At 37.7% G+C, this 11,518-nt stretch overlaps 1 protein-coding gene across 2 annotated transcripts; it reads left to right on the plus strand.

Annotated features, from left to right (window-relative positions):
• The first annotated feature begins 1,468 nt into the window (after positions 1 to 1,468).
• LOC104097970 (uncharacterized) lies at positions 1,469 to 10,930 on the plus strand. Of its 2 annotated transcripts, XM_009604604.4 has the most exons (15): positions 1,469 to 2,003; positions 6,187 to 6,363; positions 6,455 to 6,579; positions 6,660 to 6,798; positions 7,271 to 7,420; positions 7,508 to 7,561; positions 7,689 to 7,784; positions 7,886 to 7,945; positions 8,035 to 8,109; positions 8,204 to 8,257; positions 8,356 to 8,457; positions 8,552 to 9,208; positions 9,356 to 9,454; positions 9,768 to 9,875; positions 10,603 to 10,930. In XM_009604604.4, the coding sequence occupies exons 1-15, from the start codon at positions 1,581 to 1,583 to the stop codon at positions 10,750 to 10,752; spliced, it is 2,469 nt and encodes an 822-aa protein (XP_009602899.1). In that variant the 5' UTR covers positions 1,469 to 1,580; the 3' UTR covers positions 10,753 to 10,930. The 2 variants fall into 2 exon arrangements, with proteins under 2 accessions (XP_009602899.1, XP_009602907.1); XM_009604612.4 differs by lacking the exon at positions 6,187 to 6,363.
• Positions 10,931 to 11,518: the final 588 nt, after the last annotated feature.

Here is an 11,518-nt window from a genome sequence, read left to right on the forward strand (position 1 = left end):
AATCAACCCCCACCCCACCCCACCCCCCAAAAGCATTGAATCAGACTGTGAAACAACTTTTTGGTTGTATGTTTGTCATGACATAAGATGTATAGGGAATCAAAGGGTGGCTAAAAAGACTAAATATTCTAAAAAGGCTACTTGAGTCCAAACATGCCCTAACAAAAACAAAGAAAAATGTTATCATTTCCTTTGTTTCTTAGTGGGAAACGGGGGAATTGCAAGAAAGTTTTTGTTTGTTTGTATAATAAGGCCAAAAGACTTTTCAAATTTGCATTATCACTTTTGTCCTATTAATAACAAAGACAAAGAGGCAAAGGAGTTAAAGAAACGGCCAAATGTAGACTCCGCCATTTATGTTTTTGTCATCCACTTGTTAGACTCTTAGCCACAATGAATGGAAAGTTTGGATGGTTTTTGAAATCCTGTGGGAAATTGGTGGCAACTAACCACTTTTTTCTTGTTCTTCTTGAAAATATTTGAAATTTAAGAGAAATCTAACTGCCACGTTACATTGTTAAAAAAAATGCCACGTTGTCTATTTGTTTAGGTCAGGTTTTAAATTTAGTTATGGGCTTTTGGGATCATACCTACTTTCTTTAGATTATCCCTAAGTCTGTTTTTTATTGGGTGATTTGCACAAATAGGACACTTTGGTACCTACTCTTGATTTTTTGACCATGCTTGCCTCGTGAACAGAACTTCAAGTTTAACAAGCGTTGTCCCTCACTTATTCCACGGGCAATACTTTTAACGTTTGACCTTAAAATTTTGCCCATGAGGTCAAAAAATTAAGACCATTAACTTTTAAGGTCATTGGGTGTAATTTCTAATATTTTATTTACCTATGGGCTATTTACATGAGCCCTATAAGTTGCCCCTTCAAAGGCCCTATTAACCATCTCGCTCAATATATTAAAGCCCAAGTCCAGGTTGTATTATAGAGCCCAAGCCCAACCCAATAATCAAATGTGGGCTTAACCAATATTTTACTTGGACTAATCCAGTGGTGCTTCTTTACTTGCAAACTCAACAAACCTCACCTGATACCTTTGAAAAATCACTAAGAAAAGCAAATAAGAAAAGAAGGACCTTATTCCTTTTAACCAAATGTTTCGAATATGAATGCTAAAAATAAAGTTTTATTCGATAATAAGCGCTTTAACCCCTCAAAATGAGCATTTGCGTGTAAAGTTGCATTAATTAGGGTAGTAGATTTTCAATCTACATGCTAAAAAGAAATATATATATATATTTTTAAAAAAGTTATAATTTATTGGATGCTCAACGAAAAAAATCAAACATTTGGCTCAACGAAAAATAAAGGGAGTGACTTTGGTGAATGAAGTGGTTTTTCCTTGCGCAAATCTGGATTAGTCATTTTTTTATCTTTCCAGCTTTATCTAGTTGTACTTTCATGACCAAAATACCCTTCCCTCGAGCTAAAGCACTGTCTCAAAGCTAACCACCATAAAATCCTAAAGCTAAAGCGCCTTTACCATCATCGTCCCCAATAGGTAGGGTTTTACTAGGGTTTCTGTTTCACACATAAACACTTACACACATATTCTCCGTTCAACATGTCTCCAATTTCCGGCCGTCACGGGCCGTCGGAGGTAACGGCGGAGGGAATCGCAGCCTCAGGCCTCACATCCGAAAAACTAAGCTTACCAAATCTACAATCAAAGATGAAATGCGATCCAGAAGGTTACGAATCAGAACTAACGTTAGTATACAATCAATTCAAATCCTCAATGGAACTATTCGAACAACAAGCCGCACTTAATTTCACTTCCCTTAGCGGTGTATCCACTGACCCTACGGTTTCAAAGGACTTAGGTGAACGTGCGATGTTTTTATCACACGTCACGCCTTTTTACCCTAAACAGCTCGTTAATTTCCCTAAAGAGTTAGCTCAGTTGCTTCGTTCTTCGGCGAGGACTTTGCCTTCTGGATTACGTGTTCATGTTACTCAAGCTCTGATTTTACTCCTTAATCGAAAGGTATCGCTCCTCATTTTGACTTTCTTATTTAATAATGCACTCCAGTTCGTTTTATATGTGATGATATTTGATTGAGCATAGAGTTTAGGATGTTAATTTGACTTGTTTAGAAAATATTGAAGTATTGGTTACAACAGCAGCAACCCACAAGTGGGGTCTGGGGAGGGTTTGATGTACGCAGTCTTACCCCTACCAATTTGAAAAGACTGTTTCCGATATACCCTCGGCTAGACAACGACTGGAAAAGAAAAGGTAATTGCAACAAGTAGGAATAACAACAAGATAAAATAAGATCGAATCCAAGAATGCAGTCAAACTCTAGGTAGTAATAGCCAGCTATGAATAAAATATATCATACTAACACTAATGCTAGCGAATTGAGTAAGAAAAAGAGAAACGCTCTACTACCTATGAACCTTCTACCCTAATCTTTGACCTCCACATCCTCCTGTCTAGGGCCATGTCCTCAGTCAGCTCCAGTTGCGTCATGTCCCGCCTAATAACCTCTCCCCAAGACTTCTTAGGTCTACTCCTCCTGTTACCCACCGAGGCTAATCGCTCGCACCTTCTAAATGGGGCTTCTATACTTGTCCTCTTAACATGCCTGAACCATCTCAACTTCCCCCCGCATCTTATCCTCCACAGGGGCCACTCCCACCTTTTTTTCGAATAACTTCATTCCTAATCTTATCCAACCGGGTATGCCCACGCATCCACCTCAACATCCGCATCTCAACTACTTTTAGCTTATGGGTATGAGATTTCTTGACCGGTCAACACTCTACTCCATACAACATAGTCGGTCTAACTACAACCTTGTAGAACTTACCTTAAAGTCTCAGCGGCACATTTTTATCACACAAGACACCAGAAGCGAGCCTCCACTTCATCCATCCTGCTCCGATATGATGCGTGTCATCTTCATCAATCTCCCCGTTACGTTGTATTATAGATCCAAGATACTTGAAACTACCTCTCTTGGGGATAATTTGCGTATCAAGCCTCGCCTCCATATCCCCTTCCTAGGTACTGTTGCCGAACTTGCACTCCAAGTATTCCGTATTGGTCCTGCTCAACTTGAAATCCTTAGATTCTAGGGTCTGCCTCCAAACCTCAAGCCTCTCGTTAACACTACCCCGCGTCTCGTCAACTAAAACTATATCATCAACAAATAACATACACCATGGTACCTCACCTTGAAGGTGTCTCGTCAATGCGTCCATCGCCAAGGAAAATGGGAATATATAAAGAATTTGATGTCGGGGTTATGACGGTGTGCATGGCGGCTTTGGCTTCGGAGTTAGGAACGGAGGAGGTATTTCGTTGTTGGACTGTACTAAAGCCTTTGGTTTAAAAGAGAAAAAAGCATAGCCTCAGTAGAATATATAAATAATCTAGTGTTTATATTACTCAAGCTCTAAGGTCACAGGTTGGTGGCAAAGGGTGGTGGATTTGTGTCTTAGGTCATAGGTTCAAGTCCCCCAAAGCAAAGGCTGGTATTTAAGTGGAGAAGGGTAGAGGGGCAGGCCCATTATCCACCGAGTTTCGAAGGTTGCGATTGATCCAAAGGATCGGCCCAGACGGATTTCTCGATCATAAAAAAAAAATAAAAAAATTACTCAAGCTCTAAGTCTACTCATTAATCGAATTGTATCGATTCTTATTTTTTTTCAACTCTTGTTAGCACTTTTATTTCCTATGCTTTTTTAGGAGTTATTTAGCCCTTTAGAAATTTATGCCTCATTAGAAAATATAAAGAACTTCTAGTGTTTATATTACTCAAGCTCTAATTCTACTAATTATTCGAAAGGAATTCGATCCTCAGTTTTTTTTAGGTCTTTTTTAGCACTTTTTTACTTTACATCCTATGCTTTTTTAGGAGTTGTTTAGCCTTTCGGAAATTTGTACGTCAATAGAAAATATAAAGAACTTCTAGTCTTTGTCTTACTCGAGCTCTAATTGTACTCATTAATCGAAAGGAATCGATGTTCAATTGTATTTTTATGGCATGATAGCACTTTTACTTTACATCCTATGTTTTTTAGGAGTCGTTTAGCCTTTTAGAGATTTAATACCTCATTAGAAAATATAATGAACTTGTAGTGTTTATATTAATGAAGCTCTATTGCTCTAATTCTACTCATTAATTGGAAGGTGCATAGTGCTCCTCAGTTTTATATATTTAGTCATATTAGCACTTTTGCTTTATGTTCCATGCTTTTTCTAGGAGTTGTTTAATAGAGATTTATACGACAGTAGAAAATATAAAGAACCTCTAGTGTTTATATTACTCAAGCTTTGATTCTACTCATTAATCAAAAGGTGTGCTCCTCAATTTGATTTTCTGGTCATGTTAGATCTATTGCTTTTCCTGAGCCGAGGGTCTATTGGAAACAACCTCTCTATCCTCACAAGGTAGGGGTAAGGTTTGCGTACACACTACCCTCCCCAGACCCCACGGTGTGGGATAATACTGGATATGTTGTTGTTGTTGTTGTTAGATCTGTTGTGTTACATTCCATGCTTTTCAAGGAGTAGTTTAGCCTTTCAGAGATTTATATATCAATAGAAAATATAAAGAACTTCGTAGTGTTTTTTTAATTGTTAATTATATTCATGTATAATCTGAGATGAGTTTATATGGAGTATATGGTCAGTCATGATTCATATAAGATACAACTGACCCCAACTTATTCGGGATTGAGACTAGTTCTACTCATTAATCGAAAGGTATCACCACTTGAATAAGGAAATTTATTAAAGTAGGATCGGCACTAAGCGGATGCTTACAACAACAACAACAACCCAGTATAATCTCACTAGTGGAGTCTGGGGAGGGTAGTGTGTACGCTGACCTTACCCCTATCCTGGGGTAGAGAGGCTGTTTCCGATAGACCCTCGGCTCCCTCCCTCCAAGAACTACCCACCTTGCTCTTGGGGTGACTCGAACTCACAACCTTTTGGTTGGAAGTGGAGGGTGCTTACCACTAGAGCAACCCACTCTTGTCACTAAGCGGATGCTTCAATAACATAATTACAAACTGTGCAATTCGTCGATTGTGTATAACATGGTACCTACGTCCCGAGTAAAAGCCGAATTGCACCAAAGAGCTAGCAAAGTAAAAGCTGTAAACTTAAGGCTATGGGTGTTTCTTTTGTTGCCTTAAAAGATTCTGCTATTCTTTTCTGTCCAGACTATCCACCAAATAACTTGTGGAATGGTATTCCAAATTTTAAGGGGCTTTTTGTTGAGTCCATTTCTATACCAACACAAAAGAAGCTCCTAATTAGAGTTTGGCATGGTCCTTCATATGCCAAGTGTAGCAAAAAATAGACTCCACAACTCTTTAGTTGTTGTTGTACTAGTTCCTCGATTTTATATGGGATGATGTTTGATTGAGCACAAAGTTTAAGATGTTAATTTGACTTGATAAGTAAATATTAAAGTAATGGTTGCAAAGAGGAAAAAACATCACCATTCAAGCGTTATGTTTTTATACAAAAATAACAACAACTACTACTACTACTACGTTTATAACTTTATAGGCAGTGGGTGGTCTGGGTCCAAACAGTGGTGGCAATTTCAACCCGAAATAGTTTGACTCACCCAAGCTGGCCATGATAGAAACACATCCAGACTACACATTTAAACTATGGTTTAATATATAGGTTAAACCCATTTTCAACCCATACTAAAATGGTTTATTCAGTCGAAAATAGGTCACCTGCTTTCCTGTTGGTTCTTTCAATTGTTTGCGGAACTATAAACTAATAGGAAAATAGCATATTTTGTTGGTGCATTACACAAAAGTACATTTTGATTTTTCAAAACCAAGGAAGTACTGCTCCTCAATGTTTTTTCAATGGCCCGTCCAAAGAAATCCATAAAATTCGAAGGAGAAGGATAAGCTTGGCATGGCCCTGCCTAGGATGATTCTGAAATCAAGATTTCGTTTTATTTTGTCCTTTCTTGTTCATGTCAGGATAATTGCAATAATCTGTGTATCACATAGTAATTGAAGGCTCACTCAACATGGATGTGTTAGTCATGAAAAAACCAATTGAATACCTTTGTAATCAAGTTGGTTAAAGAATTAATGTAGATCAATATTGATGAAATATTACCCGACAAATTAAAAAAGGAAGTACTGTAGATCAACCTTGACAATATGCTTTCTTTCAGATTGTTGACATTGGGGAGACACTTGCATTGTTCATGGAGCTCCAGACTCTGGGGGATAGGGTTTTGAGAAAATTGGCTTTCTCACATATTGTCCATAGTATTAGACGTTTGAATCAGAAGCACAAGAATGATACAAAGAATCGGGCACTTCAGAATATTTTGTTTGCCTTGCTACAGGTTTGGTTCTGCCTTTTCTATTGATTAGCCTTCTGAACTTTTTGGTTGAAAATTGACATTCTTCTTATTTGTGGATACTAAAATGTGATAGCAAGAGGATGAAGCGAAAGCAAAAAGAGCACTCATCACACTTTGTGAACTTCATCGGAGAAAAGTGTGGTTTGATGATAGAACAGCAAATGCTGTATGCTCGGCATGCTTTCATTCGTCATCGAGGTAGGCATTGTTGCTAATAGTTGCTCACTGAATTCATCAGTTTACAACTAAGGCTCTTTGTACTTGTTTACATTCCTCAGGATTATGGTTGCTTCTTTATCCTTTATTCTTGATTATGAGAAAATTGAAGACGACTCAGATAGTGATATGGCAGATAGTGAAGATGAACAGACAGCCACTCAGCCTCAGGTTGTGGTAAATAAAGAGGCTATTTATAAGGTTGGTTCTCTTATTAAATCCTCTATATGCATTCCTTATATAATACACATCTGCGGAGCAATCATGCCTGCACTTGTGCTTGCAATTTGTGATTTATAATTCTAATGTGCATCATTCATTAAATGGTTATTTAAATTCATGTCAGCATGTTTTTCACTCTTTATTTTTTAGTTCTATGAGATTATTGATCATATTAAGCACTAGTATAAAATAATGGTTCAAGATTTTGTGCATTCCGGTTTAGATTGGAAAGCATGCAGATGAGTTTTTTGCACTCACTGATCCTTCTGTTTTGGAGTGGAATAATCAGTTTCCAAATTCGGATCTGCGAATTTAGGATCTGCTTACAACTGATATCTCTGGCTTTCAATACTTAATTTAGTTCAAAATCTCAAGAGAGTAGTGAAAGTTTGTCCTCCGTTGTGGTAAATATTCATCAAATCTGTTGTACTAACTCTGCGTGCACGTCTAGGCAAATAATAAGGGTACATCAGCCAGCAAAAGGAAAAAGCAAGCAAAGTTGCAGCGTGTCGTCCGCAGCATGAAGAAGCAGCAGCGCATGCAATCTGACAATAGCGGCACTGGTTATTCTTCCCCATTAAACCACTTAAAGGATGCACAGGTTTTTTTAGTTCTTAGTACTCTATGATGCAGTCTTTGTGATTTGAAATCTGTGGAAAAGATACCCATGGTACATATTTTCATGCAGGGATTTGCTGAAAAGCTGTTCTCTCGTCTTCAGACTTGCAATGAGAGGTTTGAGGTAGATTGCCCTTCTTTACTCCTGTAGTTTTGCTTTGGTGCAACTGGACTGGGCTTCCCAATGTAGTATTTTCCTTTGGGGGCCATCCTTGAAACTACATATTTGTTCATTTCCCGTCTCCCTCCAGGTTAAGATGATGATGCTGAAAGTAATTGCCCGAACAGTCGGGCTTCATCACTTGATTTTGTTGAACTTTTATCCTTACCTTCAGAGATATGTTCAGGTATTTTAAATTTCCTTTGGCATCACAGTTTATATATCTTTTGGCAGTGTTCTTTCATGTTCATACTTACGGTTGGTGCATGGATGTTCTTATAATTGCAGCCCCATCAGCGTGATGTGACAAATTTGCTTGCTGCAGCGGTTCAGGCATGTCATGATATGGTACAGTGCTTTTTGTTCTGCAATTTTTTTGTTTCTTTTGACAAAGTTGCTAGCCTTCTCCTGCTCAGATGATATCTTTTCTTGACCAGGTGCCTCCTGATGCAGTTGAACCATTATTTAAACAAATAGTCAATCAGTTCGTGCATGACCGTTCAAGACCCGAGGTATTTGAAATGACCTCATATCTCATTAGGATCATATATGTTGTACGTATAACGTATACAAAATTAATGCTATATCTGTATTTGAAATTTCCAGGCTATATCTGTTGGAATCAATGTAATTCGAGAAATATGTTTACGCATGCCTTTGGTATGTATAATGTTTCCCCAAGTATTTGGCATTTGTAATATACGGTCTTACGTGTTGGTATATTCACAACTTTTTTCATTTCATCTTTTTTGTTTTAGTTGATGACAGAAGATTTGCTGCAAGACCTTGTGTTGTATAAAAAATCAAATGAGAAGGCAGTTTCGTCATCGGCTCGATCTCTTCTTACTTTGTTCAGAGAGGTACAACAAATTGCCTTCTTTCCCTCTCTCCTAAAATATATATGTTAAGAATCAGTGAAGTTTTATTTGGCTCGACGGTGACAATTGCTTGCAGGTTTGCCCTTCACTTCTAGTTAAGAAGGATAGAGGACGCCCTACTAACCCAAAAGCAAGGCCTAAGGCATTTGGTGAGGTTAGTGTTGCCAACAGCATTCCGGGCATTGAGTTGCTGGAGCAGGAGGATAATGGCAGTGATGATGATATAGAGGAAGGGTCTGTTGGCTTGTCTGACCATGATGATCAAAGTGATGAAGATGTTGACCCTGGCAAAGAGGATGCCAGTTGTGAAAAAGATGGAGATGATGCTTCTGATGGTGAATCTGGTGACTCTAGTGGTGATGATTGTGAAATTGATGATGCATGTGATACTGATGAAGATAACATAGCGCAAGCTGCTGAAGAATTTTCAGAAAATGATGATGCCATTGATAGTACTGATGCCACTGAAGATGATGAGAGTGATGGTGAAGAAGAGGATATTGATGACAGTAAAATGCAGGATAATAATAGCTGGGCTTCTGAAGAGGATGATGTGGATGAAAAGGAATCTAAAGGAATAAAAAGGAGAATATCTGATATTGATGTAAATGCCGCCAGTAATAGCCTTCGTGCTTTAAAGAAATTAGCAGGGGCGAAAATGGAACATAACTCCTTGAATATGGAGGATGGTATTCTATCTAATGAGGACTTCCAAAGAATCAAAGAACTCAAGGTATGCTGATTTTGAAGAAACTCAAGCCCACTTGCAATGAATTCTTCATTTATGTTCTCTGACCTTACAAGTTCTAATGCCCTGAACTTCCTCCTACAGAAGCAGGTATTTTTATTGCTGTAACATTTCTCTGTTTTTGCTCATTAGGCTAAAAAGGATGCGAGGACTGTTTTAGCACAACATGGATTTAAGATTCCCAGTTCTGACCAGCTTAGTACTAAAAGAGTTGATGCTGCTAAACTTGAGGTTAGGATACTTTCACAGCATTTATTTTTCTGCAGTCAATATTGTATTTGAAATTACGAATTGGTTCAGAAGCAAAAAAATTCCCCCATGAAAAAAGAGGGGAGAAAAAAAAATGCTTCCCCCATGGCCCCATGTTAAGCTGATAATAGAGGATTTTAGATTGTGCTGCAGTAGCTTTCAATTCTGCTCGCTGGACACAAACTATTGTCCCCTTTTCTTTGATTTACTTTAGGAGTTGACTTTTGTTTCTTGTTAATTGCAATCTTCTGTTCTAACAGGATTCATCTTATGCTTATTATTTCTACTACTTTAGGCTAACATACGAAAGAAGCTCAGCAAGGAAGAGAGATTGGCGATTATTAGGGCTGGCAGAGAGGATAGAGGGAGATACCAGGCTAAAACAGCTCTGAAAAAGAAAAAGGTACTTTTCTTGTTTGTAAATGATTTCATTTACTTGAGCTTAGCATTTCATATTTCTAAATTTCTCTTATTCGATAATTCCTAGTTCTGTGATGTTATGTTTTGTTTTGTTTTTGCACAGCTTTTTGTTACTATTTGCCAAGTTTCGGAGCTACTTAACTATTTTTTTGTTTAAGAATGGGGAACTCAGCATTTCATAAGGAACTGTACACTTAATACATAGTAAACTGCTTTTATTTTCGAAGTGCATGAAAAGTATTTGATGATCTACTCGCTGTATGCCCGTATCCCCAAGCGCACTCTGCATCTACTCCTGGATGCATTATGAATGTTATAGAATCTTTGGAATTTAACATCTTAACTTTCTTTCGACGAGCTATTTTGTTGGAAAATTTTGAAATAAACAAGATTTTGAAAGCCACACTTCCAAAAATTTCAAATTCATTTCTAGTTTTCCCATTAGGTGGGTGTTTACTTTGTTTATGAATTTCCTGTTTTTCAAAATCAGTTACGCAGAAATAGTCTCTCCCCCTTCCTACCCTGTTCTCCCTCTCTTCAAATTTCCTTCTCTTGCTTTCACATCTCACATGACCTTCGCACTTGCTTGAACTAAGACCCTCAGTTTGTACAAAAAGCATGTGGATCATTAGTGATTAAAAAGGATACCATTCTATGAAATGTACTTGTGACTTGGATGATGTGATTACATTTTCGTTTCAATTGTGCAGACGGGTGGTTCAAGCAATCGGCAAAAAGAGAGCAAAAAATGCATGCCATCTGCTGCAAAGAAAGCCAAGGTAGCAAGATCTAAGCTAGACAAAAAGAGGAAACAACAACGCGCTGGCAAACAATTTCGAGGGAGAAAAGCTTGGAAGTAAAGTGAAGACTAGCCATCTTTTCAATTTTGTCAAAAGAAAAAGCAGAGAAGCAGAAAATGTACTTGCTCTATTATTGGTGTAATTCTATTTGATTGTGCAATTTTGATCCTAATTTATTGTAGACAAAAAATAATGTCAGAGTAAATTTTTATTTGAAAGTGCAGAGCGACTTTTTCTCTTTTGCCTGTACAACTTTTATTGCTTAAACACAAGCATCAGAGCAATCTTTCACTTTTGCAAGGTCTACCGTAAGACAAGCCTAAAATTGTGTATGTAGATCAGTACAAAACATTGGTTCAGTTGAACCCCCTTTACAGAGATTTACATCAATTATATACTTGTTGTGCATATTATGTGGAAATTTCTTCACAACGGAATGCCACTTACGAGAATATTAAGAAATCTGGCATCTACTCGGTTAAAATTTCCATATTTGGCCGTTGCATACAGTCCAGATATGAAATATAGTTCACCATCTTTTAGTGACAGAAATATTTCAAAACAAGTTTGGAGTTTCTTCAGTAATAATACTGGTAGACTTCGAAGGAATAGGGGTGTTCGTTGGTCGGTACGGTACGGTATTTAGACATTTCGGTTTCTTAAAATGTTATACCAATACCGTACCTAATTAAATTCGGTATGGTTCGGTTTTTCTCCTTTCGGTTTCGGTTTATTCGGTTTGGTAATTTCGATTTATTCGGTTTGAATACTAACGTGCGTAGAGTCATAGACTGTAATATTCTTAATTAAAGCACTCAAAAGTACA

Source organism: Nicotiana tomentosiformis, chromosome 12 (genome assembly GCF_000390325.3).
Source record: "Nicotiana tomentosiformis chromosome 12, ASM39032v3, whole genome shotgun sequence".
In the NCBI taxonomy this organism is placed as follows: Eukaryota; Viridiplantae; Streptophyta; class Magnoliopsida; order Solanales; family Solanaceae; genus Nicotiana; species Nicotiana tomentosiformis.